The 25,101-nt window shown below is 43.1% G+C and overlaps 2 protein-coding genes across 12 annotated transcripts in view; one reads left to right on the plus strand and one right to left on the minus strand.

The window, feature by feature from the left end:
- The window catches only part of Prc1 (protein regulator of cytokinesis 1), a 29,013-nt gene extending 13,967 nt beyond the window's left edge, over positions 1-15,046 (plus strand). Inside the window, exons 6-15 of one of the 4 annotated variants that reach the window (XM_046437742.2) lie at positions 605-754; positions 1,233-1,380; positions 2,490-2,626; positions 5,804-5,899; positions 7,259-7,405; positions 7,615-7,725; positions 10,936-11,046; positions 11,674-11,850; positions 12,174-12,215; positions 13,901-15,046. In XM_046437742.2, the coding sequence (XP_046293698.1) occupies positions 605-754; positions 1,233-1,380; positions 2,490-2,626; positions 5,804-5,899; positions 7,259-7,405; positions 7,615-7,725; positions 10,936-11,046; positions 11,674-11,850; positions 12,174-12,215; positions 13,901-13,972 (1,191 nt within the window). In that variant the 3' untranslated portion in view covers positions 13,973-15,046. The remainder of the gene's footprint in view (positions 1-604; positions 755-1,232; positions 1,381-2,489; positions 2,627-5,803; positions 5,900-7,258; positions 7,406-7,614; positions 7,726-10,935; positions 11,047-11,673; positions 11,851-12,173; positions 12,216-13,900) is intronic. The other 3 variants (XM_046437751.2, XM_046437759.2, XM_046437764.2) reach the window with 3 other exon arrangements.
- On the minus strand, positions 65-24,835 carry Rccd1 (RCC1 domain containing 1). Of its 8 annotated transcripts, none has more exons than XM_046437771.2 (10): positions 24,387-24,835; positions 23,656-23,964; positions 23,084-23,474; positions 22,876-22,997; positions 21,004-21,102; positions 20,479-20,643; positions 19,748-19,777; positions 19,176-19,307; positions 18,915-19,073; positions 65-689 (listed from the first exon to the last, which is right to left on the minus strand). In XM_046437771.2, exons 1-9 carry the CDS (start codon positions 24,487-24,489, stop codon positions 18,922-18,924), a joined length of 1,503 nt encoding a protein of 500 aa, XP_046293727.1. In that variant the 5' UTR covers positions 24,490-24,835; the 3' UTR covers positions 65-689; positions 18,915-18,921. The 8 variants fall into 8 exon arrangements, with proteins under 8 accessions (XP_046293727.1, XP_046293728.1, XP_046293751.1 ...); XM_046437772.2 differs by having other exon boundaries at positions 18,911-19,073; XM_046437795.2 differs by lacking the exon at positions 65-689 and adding an exon at positions 1,241-1,262.
- Positions 24,836-25,101: the final 266 nt, after the last annotated feature.

A 25,101-nucleotide genomic window follows, 5' to 3' on the forward strand; every position in this document is an offset into this window, starting at 1 on the left:
TCCATTTGATATACATAGTTGTTTTTTAAATAACTATTTTTATATTTATTTATTTATTCATTCATTTATTTTGATGATATGGGGGACTGAACTCAGGGCTTCAAGCTTGATAGGTGAGCGCTGTACCACTGAGCTATAATCCCCAGCCCCAAGCATACTGTTTGATTGAAAAAAACTTTCAATTCAACATTGGAATCCTGTTCTTGAGGTCTGAGATCCTCCCATAGTGACAGCTTTACATCTTATGTTCAGAATGCATCAAAAAATTTCTCTTGGGAAGCCAGGCACAGTGGTGCACACCTATAATTCCAGCAGCTCAGGAGGCTGAGGTAGGAAATTGCGAGTTCAAAGCCAACTTCAGCAAAAGCCAGGTACTAAGCAGCTCAGTGAGACCCTGTCTCTAAATAAAATACAAAATAGGGCTGGGGATGTGGCTCAGTGGCTGAGTGCCCCTGAGTTCAATCCCAGGTACCAAAAAAAAAAAAAAATGGGAATCACAGTATAAATGCTTCTTCTTCATTTGGGTCCAGACATTCCTTGCTACAGAGGACTAGCCTTTTGTGTGTTACTATTTTGCTTTAACCACAGCCTTTCCTTGATACAGCTGGAAATGCAAAAATCACAAAATGAAGCAGTGTGTGAGGGACTTCGTGCTCAAATCCGGGAACTCTGGGACAGGTTGCAGATACCTGAAGAAGAGAGAGAAGCTGTGGCAATGGTTATGACTGGGTCAAAAGCCAAGGTCAGGAAAGCGGTAAGAAACTGAATGGGTGCTGGGTAAGCAGTCTTCTGTGAGTCTTCCTGAGTCTAGTCCAACATCCTTACCTATTTCTCCCTTGGGCCTACCTACTCTTAAAAGTGTCAGAAAAGGGGGAAATGGCCTGCTTATCTTCTATCTTCTGTATTCTGGCTCCTATAATATGATTGTTACAGAGTATTATGTGTTATAATTTTATTTTAAAAGGCAAAATACCAAGCACCGAGGGTACGTCTATAATCCTAGTGACTTAGGAGGTTGAGGCAGGAGGATCACAAGTTTGAGGCCAGCTTCTGCAACTTAGTGAGACCTGTCTCAAAAAATAAGAAGGGCTGGGAATGTAACAGTGGTAAAGCATATCTGGGTTCAATCCCCAGTACCCTAAAGGAAACAAAAACAACTAAAAAGGGGGAACTTTTAATCTAAGTGAATATGAAAGTATGGTGAATACCTTTAATATGTCTTTTTCTTTCAGCTGCAATTAGAAGTGGATCGGCTCGAAGAACTGAAAATGCAAAACATGAAGAAAGTGATTGAGGCAATTCGAGTAGAGCTGGCTCAGTATTGGGACCAGTGTTTTTATAGCCAGGAGCAGAGACGAGCTTTTGCCCCTTACTATGCTGGTTAGTACAGCAGTGAATTTCATGTGGTCTACTCACTGCTCTTTTATAAACCCAGACACTCACCGGGAAGCCTCTATTTCCTTATCTGAATAGATACAGCCAATTCTTAACTATATTATCTCACATAATCTTCATGTCGGGAGATGAGGACAGTAAGGGACATAAATGTTGATCAGCTTAACTCAGGCATATAGCAGGTAAATGCATTAGCCTATTTGAGCCTAGAGGAGTCTGACTCCTAGAGCCCAGTGGAATTCCAGGCTGAACTGAACATAAAATTAAGCTGTTCTAACTAAATTCAGCAAGTTTTTAAACAGTTTTGTGACCTGATCCTCTATTGTCTGGATAAGGCAGAGAGAAGAATACAAAAGAAACTAAGACAAAGCAAAAGATAACACAGATTTTGGAGAATACCCTTGGAGACTACTCTTTGTCCATACCCTAGGTACTTAGTCCCCTCAGGCTAATTATGACAAACATATTATTTTATTGATGGTTTATTTTTTCAGTACTGGGGATTGAACCCAGAGGGGCTTTAACACTGAGCTACATCCCATCCCTTTTAAAATTTGTTTTGAGACCAAGGTCTCACTAAGTTGCCTAAGCTGACCTCAAACTTAATATTCTTCTACCTCAGGCTCCTGGGTTGCTGGGATTATAGGCACGCACCACCATGCCCAGCTTTTTATTTTTTTCTCTTCCGTTGTGCATGGAATGAAACCCAGGGCCTCATGCATGCCAGGTAAATGCCTAGCACTACACCCCCAGTCCTGGCTTTTATTTTTTATTAGCCACTTACTCCTATATTATAAAATATATATATATATATATATATATATATATATATATATATATATATATATATATACACACACACACACACACACACACACATCTATTTCCATTTTAGGGAAGTTGTGGATAGTAAATTGGGATATTAGACTAATTTTTTAAAAAAATGTTTAGTTGAAGATGAATATAATACCTTTATTTATTTTTATGTGGTGCTGAGGATCAAACCCAGTGTTTTAGGCAAGGACTTCACCACTGAGCTACAACCCCAGTCCTGAGTAATTTTAATTTTTAACTACTGGGTCTTTATGTTGCAGAGGACTACACAGAAAATCTGCTCCAACTACATGATGCTGAGATTGTGCGGTTAAGAAACTACTATGAAGTTCATAAAGAACTCTTTGAAGGTGTCCAGAAATGGGAAGAGAGCTGGAAGCTTTTCTTAGAATTTGAGGTATGCCCTATTTGTCTGCTTTTTTTTTTTTTTTTTTTTTTTTAATATTTATTTTTAGGTGTAGATGGACACAACACAATGCCTTTATTTTTTTATGTGGTGCTGAGGATTGAATTCGGGTCCCGCCCATGCTAGGCGAGCGCTCTACTGCTGAGCCACCATCCCAGCCCCTGTTTTAATTTGGTACTAGGGATTGAACTCAGGAGTGGGCATTCGACCACTGAGCCACATCTCTAGCCATTTTTGTATTTTATTTAGAGACAGGGTCTTGCTGCATTGCTTAGCACCTCACTGTTGCTGAGGTTGGCTTTGAACTTTCAATCCTGCTGCCTCTGCCTCCCAAGCTTCTGGGATTACAGGCATGTGCCATGGTGTCTGGCTACTTGTCTGCTTTCTTAAGAGTGAAATGAAGGGTTGAGAAAACATGCCCTGCATTGGAGATATGGCTCAGTGAGCGAATGCTTGCCTAGCATAGATATGACTCTGGGTTCAATCCCCAGCTTTGGGGGAAAAATAGCAAGCAAGGCCAGTTACCAGGTTTCTAATGTCCTATAAATTAATGGCTTAAAGAAGATAGAAGTTTCTTGCTTGAAGGAAGCCCAGATGTGGATAGAGCAGGCTTCTCCAGCTCTGGGCTCCCCACCACTAAGTGGGGACCTCGTCCTCAGGGCCAAGCTGGTTGCTAGAGCTCCCACCTGAAGGGCCACATTTCGGGCAGCATGGTAGAGAAAGAACAAAGGTGGCATTGCCCTCTTGACCCTGAATTAAGGGCTCCTCCCAGTCTCTCTTCACAGCACTTGTGTTTATGTGCCATACCAGTGGCTGGTAAGTCTGAGTAACGCTGTCCCAGGCAAATTCTGGTTCTGTTACTAAGGAAGTCAACTAACTTCTCTACTATTGCTACTTTTGCTGTTTTCCTAGAAAACTAGATATCAGGATGAATTTGTATTCTCTGAATTCCTTCTCACAGATAGCACAAACAGCATTTTAGAATTCAGGGCTGGGATTGGGGTGAGAGAAATGAAGCACCAACAGCACAAAATTTAAGGAGAAAATTGTTATTAGGTTCATGCTGACTCTATTAGCATTCATAAGGGTCTGTAGACTTTTAAGCTGAACTCTTTCAAGTTTCAAGTTTATAGGCAGGAAGCTAGGACTCAGATGGAGAGAACCTGGCAAGACCTTACAGCCGTTTACGATCAACTAGTCCTTAGATGCTTCTTGCTTCTGGGTGAAAACCAGGAGGAGGGGGAGTGAATATGAACATAGCTAAAGCAGCAGCCTTGTGTAACTCACCACACATGAGAAAAATAAAGGAGTTACTTATGCCATGCTATTGTTGTTAATAAGTTATGACCTGTCAAGCACTCTTGAAGAGAAATAGTTTGGTCTACATATTATCAAGAATGCTTCTAGTTACCTGCACCATTCTTTTAAGTAATTCCCCTGATTTAAAATTTTATTTTTTATTTTTTATTTTTAAATATTTATTTTTTAGTTGTAGTTGGACACAATACCTTTATTTTATTTATTTATTTTTATGTGGTGCTGAGGATCTAACCCAAGGCCTCACACGTGCTAGGCCAGCACTCTACCACTGAGCCACAACCCCAGCCCCTAAAAATTTTAATTTATTTTTTGGTACCGGGGATTGAACTCGGGATTGAACCAGTGAGCCACATCCCCAGCCCTACTTTTATTTAGAGACAGAATCTCACTGAGTTGCTTAGTGCCTCAGTTTTGCTGAGGCTGGCTTTGAACTAGTGATCCTCCTGCCTAAGCCTCCCGAGCTGCTGGGATTACAGGCTTGCACCACTGCCCAGCAGTAATTCCCCCAGTTTATAATGCCTAGTTATATACTCAAAATTATTGTGTATACATTATAAAATAACAAAAGCCAGACATTTAAGAAAAATGAGAAACGTTTTTTTTTTTTTTTTTAAACTCGGGGGCAGTCAACCACTGAGGAAATCCCCAGTCCAACTTTGTATTTTATTAGAGACAGGATCTCATTGAGTTGCTTAGTGCCTTGCCATTGCAGAGGTTGGCTTTGGACTTGGGATCCTCCTGTCTCAGCCTCCTGAGCTGCTGGGATTACAGGCAAGAAAAGCTTTTTTGTGGGGAGGGCAGTGTTGGAATGTGAACCCAGAGCTTCTCATTTCACACTTATTTACTGAGGCCAAGGATTGAACCCAGGACCTCACGCACTGCCATTGAACTACACCCCAGCCCTCTAAATTTTTGTTTATCTTGTGAAGGTTAATTTAGTGAAACCCAGATTATCTGCAAATTTCCTGGCCACGTGCATTTAAGCTGCATTCTGTGCCAGTATGCTAGAAATACAAGCGCAAGCAGAGGTATCACAACAAGCCCTGAGTTTAGGCCTGCCCATCCCTCCTCACCTTGTATATTAAAATAACATCATCTGACATCCAAACCAAGGAAGGGAACTAGTGGCATTTCTTGCCCACATCTTGCATGGGCTAGCGAATGGGTTTCCCTTGGGTGGGATGGGCTGGCTGAAAAATAAAAGCTAGAATAGCGAAATGACCACAGAACACAGAAAGTAGTTTCAATGAGGGGGTAGACACAGACAAAGCTAACTAGATGGGTCCAGCTTCTAACAAAGAAAGGAGCCCACATTTGCTTTATTTATATTGGAAAACATCAAAGGCTTTCGATAGAAAGTTCTTCACCAAAACAGGATAGAGGTGGGGGCAAGAAGGCTGATCAGTTCCTAGCGGGTTATGCCCATAGGTGCTGCGAGGGACCTTTCTGGTAGAGAAGGGGAGTTCACTCGCTTCAGGTGATCTATTCCCGTGAGTCTGCCATGGGAAGCTCCCAGTGCCAGATCTACCCCCTCATCGGTTGCAATGCTAAAAAAAAAAAAGGTCCTCATCATTTCCGGATGGCTTCCTATAGTCATTGTTATATTTATCTGTTATTTTTTAGATTGAAGGAAGCTTGTAGTTTTCCTACCCCCCAGTGGATGATCTTGCATATGCCCAGGAGTGCCCATGGCTTAAAATGCCACCATTTCTAATGGCTAAATGTGGACAAGAATGTGAAACTCTACAGGTCAATTTAATAATATACATTATGTTATGAGGGCTTAGGAGGAGTAATTGGTATGACTATCCTAGGTTATACTATCATTAAATAAAATGTATTTTTCAGAGAAAAGCTTCAGATCCAAGTCGATTTGTAAACCGAGGAGGAAACCTTCTAAAAGAAGAAAAGCAGCGAGCCAAGCTCCAGAAAACACTCCCTAAGGTAATATTGTTGCTAAGAGTTTTTGGCACTTGGCTCTTGAGATACTTTAATTTTTTGTATGTCCTTTGCTTTGTATTAATTTGCCCCAGAAATGTCTTCTCTTCCAAAGTTTATGCATTGGGCCTTCAGTGTAAGCAAAGGGCCACTGAACACCAAGGTGTAGTCTGCTGGAACCACCAAATTAAAGACTACAAATTAGGTGGCTTATACTACAGAAATTTACTTTCTCACAATTCTTGAAGCCAGTAGTCTGAGATTCAAGATGTCATTGGCAGGGCTGGATTTCTTCTGAGGCCTCTGCTTGTCTTATAGATGGCAGATTCTGATTGGATCTTCACATAACCTTTCCTCTGTGTGTCTTTGTGTCCTAATTACCATCAGTGATTGAATTAGGGCCCACCCTAATGACCTCATTTTAACTCAACTACCTTTTTTTTTTTGGTGGTGCTAGGGATTGAACCCAGAGCCTTGTGCTTATGATGCAAGCACTCTACCAACTGAGCTATACGCCCAGCCCTGGACTACTTTTTTTAAAAGACCATCCAGAAACACTTACATTCTGAGGTGTTGGGGGTTAGGACTTCAAAATGAATTTTGGGCAACATTTTAGCCCATAATATAGGCAAGCTTTTGAGAAACTACTGTGGGCTTTATTTTCTATGTTAATAATAGTAATGTTTCACATTTTTTTTTGAGTTGTTACTATTTCAAGATGTTTTCATTTATTCATATATATGACAATATCCCTTTAGGTTGATATTGTTTTTACAGATAATAAGGGGTAACTTGCCATTTTCACAGCTAGTAAGAGGTAGAGTCCAGACTGAAACCCAGATAATCTGGTTCCATAGTCATGCTTATGCTTATGCTTACATTAATCACTGTCTGGTTAATGTTACTGATTTTACTGATGCTGTTTCCAGCTTCAGGCATCAAAACCTCAGTATTCAGACTATGGGTTCTTGCCTTCTTCTACTTTTCTGTGTGTTGTAAATGAACCATCTCTGGTCACTCTGACCTGAAGCCCCATGGGTCTAGCTCCCTGAAGTTAGAATGCTAATGCTGTGGAAAAGGAAAAAATCATTGTTTTTTTGTTTTTTTTTGCCCAGTGGTGGTAGCACTGGGGATTGAACCACTGAGCTACACCCAAACCTTTTTCACTTTGAGACAGGATTCTGCTAAGTTGCCTAGGCTCGTCTTGAACTTGAAATCCTCCTGCCTTATTCTTCTGAGTAGCTGGGATTACAGTCATGTGCCATTGCACCCAGCTTAAGTAGTCAATCTTTAAGATAATCGTTTCATTTGGGCTTCAACCCCAAAGATTAAAAGTAACTAACATGTCCTTGTTTCTGGTCTCAGCTGGAAGAAGAGTTGAAGGCACGGATTGAAATGTGGGAACAGGAGCAGTCAAAAACATTTGAGGTGAATGGGCAGAAATTCATGGAGTATGTGGCAGAACAATGGGAGATGCATCGATTGGAGAAAGAGAGAGCCAAGCAGGAAAGAGTAAGTGTACACACAAACTGGGAAAAGAGGAAGATAGTTTATGCATCGTAGCATGTCTGTCAGAGCTCTTAGAAGAATTAGGTAGTCTGTAACAGCTCCTTTTAACTCAGGCTGCAGACTTGGCTCTAGACTTCTAGCCCTGCTTCTGTTCCCATCCTAAAACCACTTCTTACTGGGATTCATCACTGTTGCTTCTGACTTTCATACAGCAACTAAAGAACAAGAAGCAAACAGAGGCAGAGATGCTCTATGGCAGTGCTCCCCGGACACCCAGCAAGCGGCGAGTACTGGCTCCCAACACACCAGGCAAAGTGCGGAAGGTAAATGTGGCTTTTGTGGAGCCCTGCTGGTGAAGGAGTGGGGAGATAGGGTTCTTTGTCCTCTCTCACCCTCTGTACTGCTGAGTTGGAAAAGCAGTTTTCTTCTCCAGGTTGAGTGAATTTGAGAGTAAATGGGTGACTGTAGTTTAATCTTTAGTATTGGTTTATCACAACAGTAAAGGAGTGACCAGCTTTGACGTGTGCCATTTGTTGAGTCCTGGCATTTAACTCCTAGGGACCAATAATTGCTAACATTCTCTGATGATGAAACTTTCAGAAGTTCATCATCCTGTAATTCTTCCAGATGCCCACAGTACTGGGTGAAAGACAATTTTCATGCTTAATGAATGGAATTTTTAATATCCCTTAATCTCTAGAACAGGAAGTCAGGGAGTAATCATATTTTACTTTCTTTTTAATAAGACGGATTTTTTGTTTGGTTGGGTTTTTTTCCTTTTTGGGGGGGGGGGAGGGTATGCTGGGAATCGAACCCAGGGCCTTGTGCATGTGAGGCAAGCACTATCAACTGAGCTATATCCCCAGCCCCAAGGTGGTGCATTATTTTTTAAATCATTATAATATAACTACAATAGAGCCACTGTAAATATTTGGTGTTCTTTTTGCTCCCACCCACCAATGCTGGAGGCTGAACCCAGGGATTTGAGCATGGTAGGCAACTGTTCCACCCTGGGCTACATCCTCAGCCTTGTTTTATATGGAGATAGGTTCTTGCTAAGTTGCCCAGACTGGCCTCAAACTTGAGATCTTACCACCTCAGCCTCCTGAGTGGGTGGGATTACAGACTTATGCTACTTTCTATCCTTTAAATATTGATACAAGGTCTTACTCAGTTTTCCCAAGGCTGGCCTCAAACTTGCTATCCTCCTACCACTTTTGGGCTTCAGGTCTGCATTGGCACCATGTCCAGCCTAGTCTTAAATAGTGTATTTTTACATAATAGAGGTCACATTATTTAATTTTGATATTTTTCTTAACCTTTTTCCCTGTTATTCCACCCCCACCCACTACTGGGAATAGAACCTACCCAGAAACACTCTACCACTGAGCTATATCCTCAGTCCACTCCCTACCACCCCTTTTTGAGACTGGATCTCACTGGGTTACCAAGATTGGCTTCAAACTTGCAATCTTTCTGCCACAGCCTCCCAAGTCATTGGGATTTTCTGTGCCCACCTGGGTTATGATATGACTTTTTTTTTTTTTTTTTTTTTAAAGAGAGAGAGAGAGAGAGAGAATTTTAATATTTATTTTTTAGTTTTCGGTAGACACAACATCTTTTTGTTTGTACGTGGTGCTGAGGATCGAACCCGGGCCGCACGCATGCCAAGCGAGCACACTACCGCTTGAGCCACATCCCCAGCCCGACTTTTTTTTTTTAAGTATTTGTTTACATTGATTATCTCTTTACTCTATTCATTTATTTATATGTGGTGCTGAGAATCGAACCCAGTGTCTCACACATTCTAGGCAAGTGCTCTACCACTGAGCCACAATCCCAGCCCTTAAGTATTTGTTTAGTTGTACACATTACTTTTGTTTATTTTATGTAGTGCTGAGGATCAAACCCAGGGTCACCAACGTGCTAGGCAAGTGCTCTACCACTGAGCCACAACCCCAGCCCCGGGTTATGACTTTTTTTTAAAAAAATATTTGTTTTTTAGTTGTAGTTGGACACAATACCTCTATTTTACTTATTTATTTTCATGTGGTGCAGAGGATCGAACCCAGGGTCTCGCCCGTCTGAGGCGAGCACTCTACCGCTGAGCCACAACCCCAGCCCCCGGGTTATGACTTTTTATAGCTTCAAATTATCTTCAGATATACACTCTTTATTACATGTATATTCTATCCTCTTAAAAACTATTGTCATTTATTAAATTAGTTCCCTATTTGATCTACATACTTTTTTATTATGGAAATGTGATAAACTTTTACAAACATAAATTATACCACTAAGACTGAATTCTATGATTTGTTTTGGATCAGCAATGCTAAGAATATAAAGACATGTGAGGGCTGGGGATGTGGCTCAAGCGGTAGTGCGCTCGCCTGGCATGCATGCAGCCCAGGTTCGGTCCTCAGCACCACATATAAAACAAAGATGTTGTGTCCGCCAAAAACTAAAAAATAAATATTAAAATTCTCTCTCTCTCTTTATTTTTTATTTTATTTTTTTAATTTTTTATTGTTGGTTGTTCAAAACATTACATAGTTCTTGATATATCATATTTCACACTTTGATTCAAGTGGGTTATGAACTCCCATTTTTACCCCGTATACAGATTGCAGAATCACATCAATTACACATCCATTTCTCTCTCTCTTTAAAAAAAAAAAAAAAGACATGTGAGACAGCTCTTGCTGCTAAGAATGCTGTAAAATATTTCAAAAGTCTGGTTGTATTAATCACTGATTCCAATACGATTATGGCAGCTCGTTAGTGTCTTAAGTGTTATCATTGGCTCCACTCTCTGTCAATACTTGAACAAATTTTCAGACGTTGAGTGTTTTTTTCCCTTGCTTTTTATTCAATTACTACTTTTTTTTTTTTAACTGGTACATTATTGTTGTATGGGATTTAATGTTGCATATTTGTAAGTTTTATCCTTCCTCAGCTCCTGGCAACTAGGGATTTAACTGTCACAAGAGAGTAGTTTTGTATTTTCTAACATTTAATATAAATAGAATCATAAGTACATATTTTTGTGTATGGCTTCTTTCATTTAGCCTGATTTCTTTGAGGTTCATCCTTGGTGTTGCGTGTATCAATAGGCCATTCCTTTTTATTGTGGAGCAGTATTGCATTCTATAAACAAATCATAATCTGCTTGTCCATTTATCCTGCTGAGTATTCTTTCTGGTTTTTGACTAGTACAGATAAAACTGCTATAAACATTTATGAATAAGTATCGTATGGATATATGCTTTTATTTCTGTTGGGTAGAGTGTTTGGGTCATATAATAAATGTCTCATGCCATAAGTGATTGTACTATTTTATAGTTCCATCTGCTGGATATAAACAGGCTTTGAAAACTTCACGTTTCCTCGAGTCCTATATATCAGATGCAGCAGGTTCTTTACTGTGTGGACTCATCTTTACTGGACTATTTCCCCTATTCTTTTTCCTGTTAGGTAGAAATAGGTTACTGGAAAGGCTGAATATCAGTAATGTATCTGTTCTTCTCTAGCTGAACACTACTACCATGTCCAATGCTACAGCCAATAGTAGCATTAGGCCCGTCTTTGGGGGGACAGTCTACCGCTCCCCTGTGTCTCGACTTCCTCCTTCTGGCAGCAAGGTAAGCAAGCTCTGTATGCACCGCCTAGTTACCCAGATGCCTCAATCTAGATGTCCTAATTTCTAATCTCCCTGAATTTGGTTATCAGTGAGATGCTCAGAGTTGACAGACGTAAGTCAGATTATCACTAGATAATAGTAAAAAAAAAAAACTAACAATGAGAAAAAACGTCACCTAGCCTCTCTGGTACTATGAAAACCCTGGGCTGTGTCGAGACTAAAGGTCAGGTGATGGTCTTGTGGTCTCTGTGAGCTCAGGTCCAGTCTTCAGCTGGTGCTAAGCTAGGTTCCCCTGTACATGGGTTCCAGCCCAATGACACTGGGTCACTAGACACAGATACTCAAGAGAGAGGGGGATTCTGCCAAAACATATGTTTAGCCATTTAGCTATCCTACAGGCTATTCTCAAAGGTAGGTATTTTGTAAAATCATTAAGAATTCAAGGGCCTAGGAGTATATCTCAGTGGTAAAATGCAGTGATAGAGCTCTTGCCTAGCATCAAGCAAAAGTAGTTTTTAAATCAAAAGTATAAATTATAGACATATAAATGTGATATTAGCTCTTGAGTTTGTGTGTGTGCTTATACATTCATCTTAAGGTGACATATGGATCTCTTTCCTTACTCTAGCCAGTGGTCAGTTCCACTTGTTCTGGAAAGAAAACACCCCGTGCCGGTAGGCATGGAGCCAACAAAGAGAACTTGGAGTTGAATGGCAGCATCCTGAGTGGTGGGTACCCTGACTCGACCCCTCTCCAGCGCAACTTCAGCATTAATTCTGTTGCCAGCACCTATTCTGAGTTTGCGGTAATTCACCTTTTCTAATATCTACCAGTCTCTGGGGAGCACACAGTTGGGGCAGTCATTGTCTTTCCAAGGGCACCCAGGCTATCTGGTCAGCACAGGTACCTTGGAGGCTGAGAATCCCTTTCCTGCCTTGACATGAGGAAGGTGAGGGTGGGGGTGGCTGAAAGGAAATGTATGGGAAGTTGGCAGTAGCAACTAGACATTAACTTGGATCCTTCTGCTTAAGATAATACCACTCCCTGGCTGCAGGAGGTGACCCTCTCTAATCACTGCCCTGGTGCTCTCTTGGTGGAGTTCTTGGTAATTGTCTTCTTTGTTCTTAGAAGGATCCGTCCCACTCTGACAGCTCCACTTTTGGGCTTCAGGTCTGTATGGCAACCCCTGCATGTCCAGTTCCCTTTTTCCAAACTTGTCTATCATCTCCTTGCTTCATTCTCAACTGGGCAAAGGGCAGCACTAACCTATCATCTCAGCTGTGTTATTACAGAACTATTTTAACAAAAGAATTCTATGACAAACTTCAAAAATAAGTATCTGGCTTATGTTTCCTATAATAGGCTGACTGTCAGCCTGCTGACTAATAGAAAAACTTGTTCAGACTTGAATTGGATTCTCAGCCCCATCTAAAGTCAGGTGACGAATTTTAAAAACATTATTTCACAAAAGAAAACTTTCACTCTCCCCAATTGTGATATCAAAGGCCTAAAATGTGCTGGAAAGAATAGAGGCCCCATCATGTGGAAAGGGGAGCCCCAGCTGTGTGCTGCTTATAATGAGGTTCTTGGCCTGTGTGCTGATTATTTCCTGGAGTATATGTCTTACTAACTCAGGGCTGAATCTCAAACTTTGTCTACTGGTCTTTTCCCTACATTTGCCTGTTTCTACCACATTGAGCTGCTAAAGCATTTATGAAGCACTGGATTAAAGTAATTTTTCCAGAATGATTATCTCCTTCTATCCTGCTTTGCATTTACTAACACTTTACTGCAATGCCTTTCCTTAACAAGCTTCCTCCTCCATGTCTTGCCATGAAACAGAAGTGAGGCTGCCCCTTACCCTTTGGGGAATACAGAGTTAAAGCCTAAGCTGCCTTCTCTCTCTTTTTTTTCCCCTCAAATATTTATTTTTTAGTTGTAGTTGGATATAATACCTTTATTCATTTTTATGTGGTGCTGAGGAGCAAACCCAGGGCCTTGCTCATGCTAGGCAAGTGCTCTACCGCTGAGCCACAACCCCAGCCCCTGCCTTCTCTCTTAAAAAGGATGGAGAATGGGACACTTGCCCAGGGCTATATAGCTAGTGTGGAACGTTTAAGCCAGCTTCATATTCTGGCAGTTTATTCCAGTTTGTATTCCTGGTAGTGGTTCTACCTATAGAAATAGTGTGCCACTCTGGCCAGCTGTGTGCTGGACAGAGGGTCGTGTTTTTCTCTTTTGCTTGCTCAGCCAAGGCCTATTTTATCCACTTGGGGCCCATTTTATCCACTGCCTATCTATGGCTGATCTTGGGGGGTTCATTTGTTTTGGTTGTTAAAGCTAATAACACTCCATCAGGCAGCACCAAAGTCACTGACTAAACTAACCTCTACTAATATCTGTCTCTCTCAGGGGTCACTCAAGCTTTACTTTCTGCTTTTATGCCATGTGCTCCAGCATGAGATCAAATCACCAGCAGGTTACAAGGCCCTCAGCCCCAGGGATTGGTAGATACATGGTCTGGCCCATTGTTTAAGGGCTCATGAAAACAAAGCTTGTTGCTTACTTAGTTTACAGAACTACTCTTGGAGTTGCCAAAGTATAAGGGATTTCTTGGGTGAAGTTTTGACTGGACTGGCAGAGGAAAGGCGACTGGGGCATGTGTGTGCATGCGCTCAGTCTATGACTAACCCAATGGTGCTCAGTTCCTCACCTATTCCTAACATACTAGGGATCTCTCTGTCTCAGAAACTCCTCAGGGGACTTTCTGTTGACACTTAACTAGGATTATAAAGGAAGGGCATGCACGATAGGAGCAGTAGTACTGCCACTGATGTTATTTATTTTTTCAACAGCGAGAACTTTCAAAGGCTTCCAAATCTGAAGCTACTTCTCGAGTCCTCAATTCAACCAACATCCACGCCTGAGAAACCCTGACCAGCCAGCCACTGTGGCTTCCTGTGCATAGATTGGACTTATTATACAGGGGTGGCTCTAGTTTTTCTTTAAATGCGCTTAAAACCCTGGACAGGTTCTGTTACCTTGGGCCTAATTTAAAAACATGAACAAGAGTGATACTGAAAGTCTGTTATGGGTTTAGTGAGTCCATAGAGAGTTGCTTTTATTTTTTGACTCAAGAAATATTTTAAAACTTAGTTTATAGCTGTAAGTACAAATATTGGCATCTGGGACCTAATTTCTTTCTCTACTCCAGGATTCTACTTTTCAAAGCACGATCACCATTGTATAGAAAATGATTGACTAGGCCCAACCTTGGGGGATGAGAAATGAAGTAATTTTGGCATGTATACTTGTAATTAGCAATTAACATTGTTTTTTGTCTAGGGGTGTTCAGTTAATGATGTAGCTATGATAGCTTTGCTCTCACCAGAAGGCCTGTCCCCACCAATCAGGACAGCCTCCCTCCCAATGAGGATGTCTGTGTGTCAGCATTTGAGGTGGCCTGATACAGTGCCAAAGATGACAGAGAGGCTGGGAGCACCTTTGTTAAATTGTACAGTGTGTGATATATACAGTGCAATCCGTTTGTGGGTGTGTGTGAGTGACACACATGCTTTTCTGGACTGTTTCTTCAGAATTCTCTCTGGGTCCACTGTGCCCCATTGTGCCCAAGTTCTTCTATCCCTGCAGCTGCCAGCCCAGTTGGGAGGCCGTCTGGGTAGGTTGGGTCATTTCTGTTGTGGAGATGAGCAGCTTTGCACATGTCACCACTGGGGACGTTTTCCTGCTATAGCTTCCACAGATGAGGCTCCTTCTTTACCTACCCTCAACATCACTACTGCACTTCCCGGAGCACTATTATTTATTCTTACTGTCTGCCTGCGCCAGTACTACTGTTGACACATTAAATGGTTCTCAAAAGCTTACCAGTGTGGACTTGGTCTATAGGTGTAAGCCATGCTGTTAGTCATGTCCTGTTTTAAAATATAAATATATTCTTAAAAATAAATTAAAATGTGTGTAGTTACCTTTCAAAAAGATACCATGGCGTTTTTTTTTTTCTTGGTTTATTTTTCCCCACAACCAATTTTTGGTTGATTTGGCCTATGGAAAACAGAAAAGACCAAAAGGATATATGGAAATTTTTCTAGTTAGAACTTTTGTTATTTTGTGTCCTTTTTTGGGGGGCAGGGGGGTTGGGAATGGAGGAAGTACTAGGGGTTGAACCCAGGGATGCTTTTCCACTCAGCTACATCCTCAGTCCTTCTTTGTTTTGTTTTGTTTTTTTAATTTTGACAGGGTCTTGCTGAGTTGCCCAGGCTAGCCTAGAACTTGAGATCCTCCTGCCTCACAGCCTCATGAACCATTGTACCTGGTTTCTTTTTTGCATTTCTAAATTAAGAAACTCCCATTCTTTATTTCTCTCAAAGATCTTTTTCCATAACTCCAACAACTGAAGGATTAGGAATCTTTCTAATTCATTGTCATTTGTTATATTTTTAAAGATGGACACAACATCTTTATGTATTTTTATGTGGTACTGAGGATAGAACCCAGTGCCTCATATGTGTGAGGCAAGTGCTCTGCTATAACCCCAGCCCCTATCACTTGTCATATTAACAGGAATTGCTTTTATAAAAGTGAGCTTTATAAGCTGGGCATTGTGGTGCACACACCTGTAGCACCAGCTACTTGGAAGGCTGAGGTAAGAGCACTGCAAAGTTTGAGGCCAACTTCAGCAACTTGGCAAGACACTATCTCAAAAAAAAAAAAAAAAAAAAAAGCTGAGGCTGTAGGGTAACAGAACACCCCTGCGTTTAATTCCCAGTAACAAACAAACAAAAAAAACAGTAATAAGCTTTGAGGTATAACTGACATAAACTGCACTAGCAAAACTGTATACTTTGATAAATTGATAAAGTGCACATCTGTGAAATCTTCACCCTGACAGCAACTGCTGATTTGCTTTCTGATGCCATAGATTGCGTTTTCCAAAGTTTTTTATATAAGAATTTTTTTTCTTTTTTTGTAAATGGACACATTACCATTATCTTATTTATTCATTTTTTTCTGGTGCTGAGAGTTGAACCCAATGGCTCACACATGCTAGGCAAGCACTCTCCACTGAGTCACAACCCCAGCCCATATAAGGAGAATCTATAAAATATATTCCTGTTTGATCTCATTCTTCCAGTACTACTTTCATTATTTTGAGATTCATCCATGTTGTTGCTTGTATCCACAATTCATTCCCTTCTGCCGAGCAGTAGAATTATATACCATATAATAGGGATATATGATATATATCAGTTTATTCATGTTTGTTTTGTGTGTGTGTGTGTATTTACCTTTGGGATGTGCCCCAGTTTTTGACTGTTAAAATGGAACACTTGTTCAACACTTAGCCAGTTATTTATAACTCTGCCTTAATCTTTTTTTTTTTTTTTAGAATTTTTATTTTTATTTTTATTTTTATTTTTTAACGTTTTTCAGCGGACACAACATCTTTGTACGTGGTGCTGAGGATTGAACCCGGGCCGCACGCATGCCAGGCGAGCGCGCTACCGCTTGAGCCATATCCCCAGCCCTGCCTTAATCTTTAATTCTTGCTTGCACAGAACTTGCAGCTATCCAGAGGAATTTATTATTTTTACAGGCTTTTCGCTGAGTAATGTATCTAGTCTTGGCCTGTGTTCTAGCCTTCTCAATCCCTAGCATATGAGAGCTTTTAGAAACCTTTCCTCTGGGGGCTGGGGATGTGGCTCAAGCAGTAGCGCGCTCGCCTGGCATGCGTGCGGCCCGAGTTCGATTCTCAGCACCACATATAAACAAAGATGTGTCCGCCAAAAACTAAAAAACAGAAAAAAAAAAAGAAACCCTTCCTCTGTGTATCTCCTTTCCTGACCTCTTCATCTCCAGAAGTTATGTTTATTGCTTATGCCAACTATTTGTCCCTTGTCCCAGATTGCTGCAGCCAGTACTTGTACTTTTAAAAAGAGTTTCAGGGGGCTGGGGATGTGGCTCAAGCGGTAGCGCGCTCGCTTGGCATGCGTGCGGCCCGGGTTCGATCCTCAGCACCACATACAAAAAACAAAGATGTTGTGTCCGCCGAGAACTAAAAAATAAATATTAAAAAATTCTCTCTCTCTCCCTCTCTCTCTCTCTCTCTTTAAAAAAAAAAAAAAAAAAAAGAGTTTCAGAATGAGATCCTGAATAAGTTATACTCTGTGTATGTACAATATGTACATATTGAAATATACTGTCATGTAAATCCAAAAAGAACAAATAAAAAAAAGAGCTGAGCTTGTAGAGCGCTCACCTAGCATGTGCAAGGCCCAGGTTCAATCCTAAGCACCAAATAAAACGAAAGAAAGGTAGGTATTTGTCCATCTACAACTAAAAAAATATTAAAAGAAAGAAAAAATATAAATAAAACCATCCAGTTCTTGAGAGCCTACCGGATAAGTCAAAACCCACAACCACAATTCTTTGAAAAAGACCATACAATTTATTAGTTGGTTTTGTGGGAGATGAACCCAGAGTTTTCTTACTTTGCCACTTTCAGTGATGTTCCACTTCTAAATGTGTCTATATTTTAAAAGCAGCTTCAAGACAGACAAAGCTAAAACTGGTAGAACTGAAAAGAAAAATGGACAAATCCACAGTCAAGGACTTAACAACCCTCTCCCAGCAATACAGAATAGCTAGGTAAAAATCAGCAAGACTAGACGAACTAAACACTACCCTAGCACCAATCAGCCAGACCTAAGTGTGGAGAACTCCAACCAAAATCTGTTACTAGTAAAAGCCACATTCATCAAAATAGTCAAATAAATCATAACAAATTTGTCTTAAAAACTGTAATGATTGAGGCCTGGGCTTGTGGCTCAGCGGTAGAGCGCTCGCCTCGCATACATGAGACCCTGGGTTCGATCCTCAGCACCACATAAAAATAAATAAGTGAAATAAGGTATTATGTCTAACTAAAAAAAAAAATATATATATATATATATATATATATATATATGCCTTGTAATGATTGAAATAAAATGTTCCTGACCATAATGGAATCAAACTATAATAGAAAATTTCTTAGGAAGTACACATACTTAGAAATTAAGGCAAATTCTCAAGGGAAATCAGAACATTTTGAATCAAACGAAAATACAACATATTGATGAATTACAGGGAAATGAGTGAAAAAAATGACCTATAGTGGTTCCTAGTCTTGGCTGTACATTAAAATCATCTGGGTGAGAGTGGTGGCACACATCTATAACCCCTGTGACTCAGGAGGCTGAGAAAGGAGGATCACAAGTTCCAGGCCAGCCTAGGACAAATATTAACATCTGGGACCTAATTTCTTTTTCTACCCCATGATTCTACTTATTGAAGCACAATCACCATTGTATAGAAAATGACTGACTAGGCCCAGGCTTGGGGTGAAAACGTAGCAAGACCCCTGTCTCAAAAAAGGGTAGCAGTGTACCTCAGTGGTAGAGTATTTGCCTAGAGTGTGCAAGATCCTAAATTCAGTCCTCGGGACAAAAAAAAAAAAATGGGATTTAGTGGGAAAACTTCAAAACCCATCTATGTCTAGGCCTCACAGAGTTTCTGATTCATCATCTGGGACACTGACCTGTGTCATCAAAGTTTCCAGTGCTCTCCAAGTGTTTCTATAGTGCAGCAAAGTTAAGGCCCCTGCTCTAAAGTGAAGGGGAGTGCTGTGATGGAAAGGGACAAATGCAGGGACATTGGATGCTGGCAATGGTTTTCCCTAACCTGAAAAGGAGTTCTTTTTTTCTCTCCTCACCTCCCAAAAGGGAGTTTCACAATTGTTAACTTTATAATTTTCTAACATATATTTTGTTCACTTTTCTATATTTTATAACTTAAATACATACATACACACATGTCAGGTCTTCTCTTTTTCCACAGCATACACATAGGTGTTCCATGGCCCACAGGTGACTGTCTTCACTTGGAGCTGTTTCTCTACAAAGTATTCCACAAGGCAGGGCTGATCCACGCTGGTGCTATCCTTGTGGCCAAGCTGTCCATATTTACCTGAAGTGAGATGAGTCTCTTTGCCATCCTCTCCAATAGACCTTGCTACTTTTCCATGCAGCCCAAGGACGGCAGCCAGGAGGGGATAAGGTTTACACCCACCCCCTGCTGGTGCTTGCTCTGTGAATCCAGGAGACTGGAGCCAGAAAGCCTCTAGGGCCAGGCTCAGGGTCCCAAAAGTCCAGTGGCAACCAGTCATTACAGGCAAGAGGTTCCTCCGAGCTTCCTTGCTACCTACACCAAAATGTTTAGCATAGATTTCCGTTTTATCATTTTCTACCTAGTGCCAGAACACACAAACATGTTTTATAAATGCTGTTAAACACTCCCTTGCATGCACACTTATAATCCCAGCTACCAGGGAGGCTGATGGAGTAGGATCTCAAGTTCAAGGCCAGCCTTGGCAACATAGCAGAAAGCAAGATGTCATAGCTCCCCAGCCTGTCAGTCCTGATGTCATCTCCTATTTCTCTGTTGGTTGTAGACATTCTCTGGAGTGTGCCTAGATCTGTTTAGACCCCAGGAAGGGAGCACACAGCTTTTCAGTTCTGCACCTCCAGTAATCAGGTTGAGAACCCTGCTTCTTCAAGATGATGTAGCTTTGTCACCCATCTTTATTTCCAGGCTTTTCCTGCCCTTGGCTTAAGGGTCACGAAAACAATTCTTATACTTACCCCAGCCCCAGGTGTACAGCTCTCCTGTTCCTAAAACCAGAAGGACAATAAATAGCTGTCAGTATTATTCTATTCTCTGGCAAGACATTGGTCTAGCCTGGCCTGGCACAACCCATAGCCAGCATGTCACAATCCTCACAAGATATGTGTGGTGTGGAACAACATATTCTCTCTTTACAACTGTCTAATCAAATTTGATGTGGTAAAGGATCCAGTGGAAAAAGTTTATCTTCCCATATGTGAACTGAGTGGCCTGCATCTCACAGCTACTGAGATCAGGATACTGGATGAGGCAGTATCTGAGTGTGGAAGAGGCATAATCTTCTGGGCCTGACAGGCTGGGGAGCTATTATTAAAGCTATTTGCGGATAGAAGCTTGATTAAATGAGTAAGTATGTAAAGATGCCTTATACTTGGTGGCAGAGCACTTGCCTCGCACACATGAGGCACTGGGTTTGATCCTCAGCTCCACGTAAAACAATAAATAAAACGATATCGTGTCTATGTATAACTAAAAAAAAAAAAAAAAAAAGATAATACTCTTTGCTGAGGATGCACCTTCAGTGGTAGAGTGCTCTTAGCATGTGCAAGGGCCTGGGTTCCGTCCCCCGCACCTCTCCTCACCACCTCCTTCCCCAGTGTTGACCACTCCCTTTTCTGTAGCTCCAGCTAGAACACAGGTAGAATGCCTTTTCAGTCCATCCTGGAAAAGCCTGCCCAGCCCCACTCACTTGTCACTACAGCAGTGTGCCGGGATCCACAGCTGGCTTTGACTACATCTGAGCCCAGGGGAAGATCCAATAGAGCTGGGAAGGGCTGTACAGATATGAAGGGAGCAGGGGCTCCATCCTCAGCCCCAGATAGTCTATTCACTTCAGAACCATCTTCATTCAGACCTGTGGTTTTGGAATGTTTATACTGATGATTATTAACACTGAGTATTAAGCTTATTCACACATTATCTCATTGCTACAACAGATCTACAGAGCACATTATTCTCTGGCTTTAAAGCTGATGCTCCCACCATACTCACAGGAAGTGTTAGAGTTGACAGGCTTGCAGGCTGCGCAGTGCTGAGACTGGCATTAGCCTTGCCAATGCTCCCAGTAAGGGACTCAAAATCCTGTGTTGTAGTCTGGGGTGACAAGGATATCAGGCTTTTGAGCACTGTAGCTCTTCAGCCAGCATACATCCAGGAGTAAGAAATGATAGCAACATTGTGAGGAGATGACTCTGAAAGTCATGTTGACCCTCACCTTCCTCTGTAAAAATCTTCTTATCCTCTGCCAGGTTCCTTGCAGGCAGGGCCAGTTGCCCCGATTCATTCCAGCCCCAGATATAAATATCCCCTGTTTCTGAAAGAGATCAAGGGGACCCATTAAATAACCATGAACCCCTGTTCACCAATCCAAACTTTCCTAACCCTCCCATCAGCTTCTGGGCACTACTAAAGCCTGCTCTGCCCAAGTGGCACTCCAGGCAAAGGTGACCTCAGACTCTAGTGGCTTACTTGTCTTAGGTTCCCTGATCCTTAATTCTTTCTGGTTACCTTTCCCTTAAATTAAATCCCTGCTGGACTTTCTCTATTTTCATTTTTTCTTTATGTTGCTAAATCAATCCCCCCACACACCCAAACACACCATGGTAACCCCAGAATTTCTGCAGTATTATTTCCCTTTCAAACCCAATGAGGCAGCCTGTGCCCCTTTTCAACCCCACCTGCCACTAGTCCTGTTGCCTCTTGAAGCTCTCACCTCTCCTGTACCACTGCTGCTCTAATACCATCATGTTGAAGCAATGGCCCTAATGCTAAAAATTTGCTAACAATGATAACCTTATAAAGGTTATTATTTTGTGATGGTTTTTATGCACTTTTTAAAATATAATCCTTGAATCCTCACAGTAACCCACAAGAAATTATATGACAATACCCCTATTTTACAAATATTACCACTTTGATCAGGAGACAACTAAGGCACAGAGACATTAAGTACCAGGCCCAAGATCACAGGGGCAGAATGATGATTTGAAGGCATAGTTTGATGCCTCCATGCTTCAACCTGTACTCCAAACCTAAGCATGCCAATTCATCCTGGTCCTTAAGTGTGAGGTCTACCATTGGGCTGTTTCCAGTCCTCTGTTCTATGCCCTCTAGCCCAAAGGTTCTTCAGCTTGGCTGCCAAACCAGGCCCATTACATTAGAATATGGGGAAAGTAACTGAAAAAGCTCTAGTGATGTAAGTAGCAGATTAAGAGCCCTAGCTACAGAGATCACCTACTGCCAGTCACATGCTCTGTGTGGGCTCCAAGAGGCTAGGAAATAGCTGTCCCTGGATCACCCATATGGTTTTGTTTTTTTTGTTTTTTTTTGTTTTTTTTAAATATTTATTTTTTAGTTGTAGTTAGACACAATACCTTTATTTTATTTATTTATTTTTATGTGGTGCTGAGGATCGAACCCAGGGCCTTGCACTTGCTGGGAGAGTGCTCTACCGCTGAGCCACAACCCCAGCCCCACCCATATGGTTTTGAACTCAACACATCCAAAGGGAAACTCCTGGGGCTGGGGATATAGCTCAGCTGGTAGAGTGCATGCCTCCAATGCACAAGGCCCTGGGTTCAATCCCCAGCACCACAAAGAAAAAACAGAACCTCCTTATCTGACTCTAGGTCACCACCACCAGAGTCACACCCACCAACCTCATCCTCCCTCTAGGGATCTCAGGGTCCAGTGTGCCAAACATCACAGCCACCTGGGCAACTTCCAGTCTTTTCTCTGTTCTCCTTGACTGGGCTGCCCCTCATCCTTTCATGTTTTCCTGGATGGGTATTTCAGAAAGTTGACCCTGGCTGCGGGCAGGTGGATGGGAGAGGTACTGAGAACAGTAATAGAAGTAGAGAAACATCTGAATCGGCCCAGGTGTGAGAGGGCAGTGGTGGAGGCAGAGGGACTGAATTTGAGAAGCACTGGGGAGTCATACAAATGAGTGGGTGTTGACTAAAGTGTGATGAGTTTAAAAAGAGGCCTGAAGAGGCTTCCCACCAAAACTGGAAGAGGAGGGAGGTGTAAAAAGATCATGAGTGTAAAAAGATCATGAGCTAGTCTAGAATAGTACTGGGTCACTCACCACTCACACACACAGAATGCCAGCCGCCAGCCGCCACCTCGGCCATGGGTAAGCCCTGCAACGCCTCCAAAAGCCTTGGTTCCAACTCTGCCTCCAGCGTCCCATGGCCCAGCTGTCCGTGCCTGAGCAGGTGAAACCCTAGTCAGCTCTGGGCACATTAAGGGGCCCCTCCTCCGGCTTCTCCTAATCGCATTCAGCTGGCCCTCACCTGCCCCCGCCCCAGGAGAACACCTGACCAGCAGCGCACAGCAACAACACGTGTTCCGCGCCCAGCTCTAGCTGGCGTGCCCGCAGCTCCGGGACCAGAGTCCGGCTGAAGGGTGGCTGCGGACTCACGTAGGCGCAGGCGCCAGGCAGCAGGGGCAGCGAGCCAGCTCCAGACTCATCTCGTGCTTGGTGTTCCACCTCAGCCTCAGGCGCCAGCTTCTGGGTCCAAAGGGGCGCCCCACGCAGCGCCGAGCCCGGCGTCCACGCCTGCAGTTCAGTCCCAGACTCCGTCCCGGTGCGAATCACCACGAGGAGTCCTTCCGAGGCCCAAGCATCCCTGCAGTCGTCTGCCGCTCCATTAGTGGAGCCAGACAGCTCCAAGCGACCTGCACCTGCGTGGGCAGACCGGGGTGGGACACATACCAGAGTAGGGTCTAGGCAGGGGCAGGGTGCCAAAATGGATGGCTAGGGAGGGAACGGGACCAAAATGGGAGTGCTATCCTGGAGTGGCTATATGGTAGGGTGTAGTTTGCCAGGGGCGGGGCTGGAATCGGGATCAGGTGAGGGTCTCACGGGTCACGAAGGCGGTGTAGCTCCAGCTCGCGCTAACGCGACAAACGTCGACGTCCGCCCGCAGCGGCTCAGGACTGCGCACCTGGCGTCCTCGTCTGGAGCCCAGCGCCTGCCCGAAGCCACAGAAACCGAAGCCGAACCAAGCCCCGGGTCGCTCTCCGGCCATGCTCCGCAGCGCCCTCTGCCCGCCGCCACCCGGCTGGGGTCGCAAGGTCCCAGGAATAGGGCTGGAACACAGGTGCTTCTTGCAGACGAGCAAGGGTGCGACACCCTGCGTCTCTGGCCTCCCAGGAGCTGGAGCTTCCTTATCTACAAAGTGAAAGAAATGTCATACTCCTGACTACAGGGGAAGAGGGCTGAGCACAAGTTCCACCGACTGCACAGTGTTCTCAACAAAACCGAGGAAGTAGAGAGGCAGCTCCGGCCTCACCCACATGCGCCTCCGCAGCCAACCGATGTTCTTAACCTGAATCCAAATCCATTTCTTCAGTTTTACAAAAGCGGTGAGACGGGTGCTGTTTGTATCTACCTCTCAGAATTGTAATGAATGCAAATAAAGGCTTCGGTATGTTGTTGGCTTATTAGGTTCAGTCTGGGGGTTCCAACAGCAATGCCACTTTCTCGGTAAGTTAGGCTTGATAGGAATTTTACAAGGATTTTCAAATCTCAGAAATCAGCTCATGGGTCCCCCACCCCCGGTGTCCGCTCCCAACCCAGGAGGGGTCTCTGACCTTGATCCTGGCCCAGTACCCTCCATCCCTCAGGAAAGTCCTTTCTCCAGGTAGCGCCGCGGAGGAGAGCAGCTTTGAAGAGCCGCGCGCCAAGCGAGGCCATTGGCTTGCAGCAGCCTTCCTGGGGCCAATCACTGTTTGGCCCCACTATCGCGGTAACGTCACTGTTAGGGAGGCTGCAGGTAAGTGCTCACCTCCCAGGGGGTCCAGCTGGGTCGGCCAGACCTATGCTGAGTTAATCTGTAAAGTGGGCCTGAAACCTTCGGTAAGTATGGACACTCACAGGGCGGAGGAGCTCGGATTAGAACCACCGAGGGAACACTCATTAAGAGTCTAGCTAAAGTCCTAGTAACAGGGCCTTCCTCGCCCTTAGCCAGGACTGACGGGATCTCTAGCTCCTTCACTACTTCCTTCAGGCTGACAGCGGTAGCTCACTACTGGACATGCGCAGAACTCCCGGGCTAACGGGAAGCGGATGTACTGGGCGCCTCCGCTTTTACTTTCCACTGATTGGCTTGGGCCCTGTCATTCAGGCTTCAGAGGCCTCTGAGCTTGGAACCCTGGTTTAGGCTCTGAGAGAAGGGAGGGTCCTGGAAGGTGAAAAGTCCCAGACCTGCACCATTCTTCCAACCAGGCTCAACTACAGAAGAGACTGGATTTTCACAGGAGTGAAGACATACACTGAAAAACTAATGTGACTCCATTTTTAAAAATA

The sequence above is a fragment of the Marmota monax genome, unplaced genomic scaffold (genome assembly GCF_021218885.2).
Source record: "Marmota monax isolate L192 unplaced genomic scaffold, Marmota_monax_Labrador192_F-V1.1 WCK01_AAM20220418_F8-fsc00005, whole genome shotgun sequence".
NCBI lineage: Eukaryota > Metazoa > Chordata > Mammalia > Rodentia > Sciuridae > Marmota > Marmota monax.

Coding starts and splice junctions, on each gene's coding strand:
- Rccd1 (XM_046437771.2), bottom strand. CDS start 24,489: ATGGCCTCGCTTGGCGCGCGGCTCTTCAAAGCTGCTCTCCTCCGCGGC. Junction 22,998..23,083: donor TTCTCCTGGGGCGGGGGCAG/GTGAGGGCCAGC, acceptor TCACCTGCTCAG/GCACGGACAGCTGGGCCATG. Junction 21,103..22,875: donor GCATTCTGTGTGTGTGAGTG/GTGAGTGACCCA, acceptor GATCTCTTTCAG/AAACAGGGGATATTTATATC.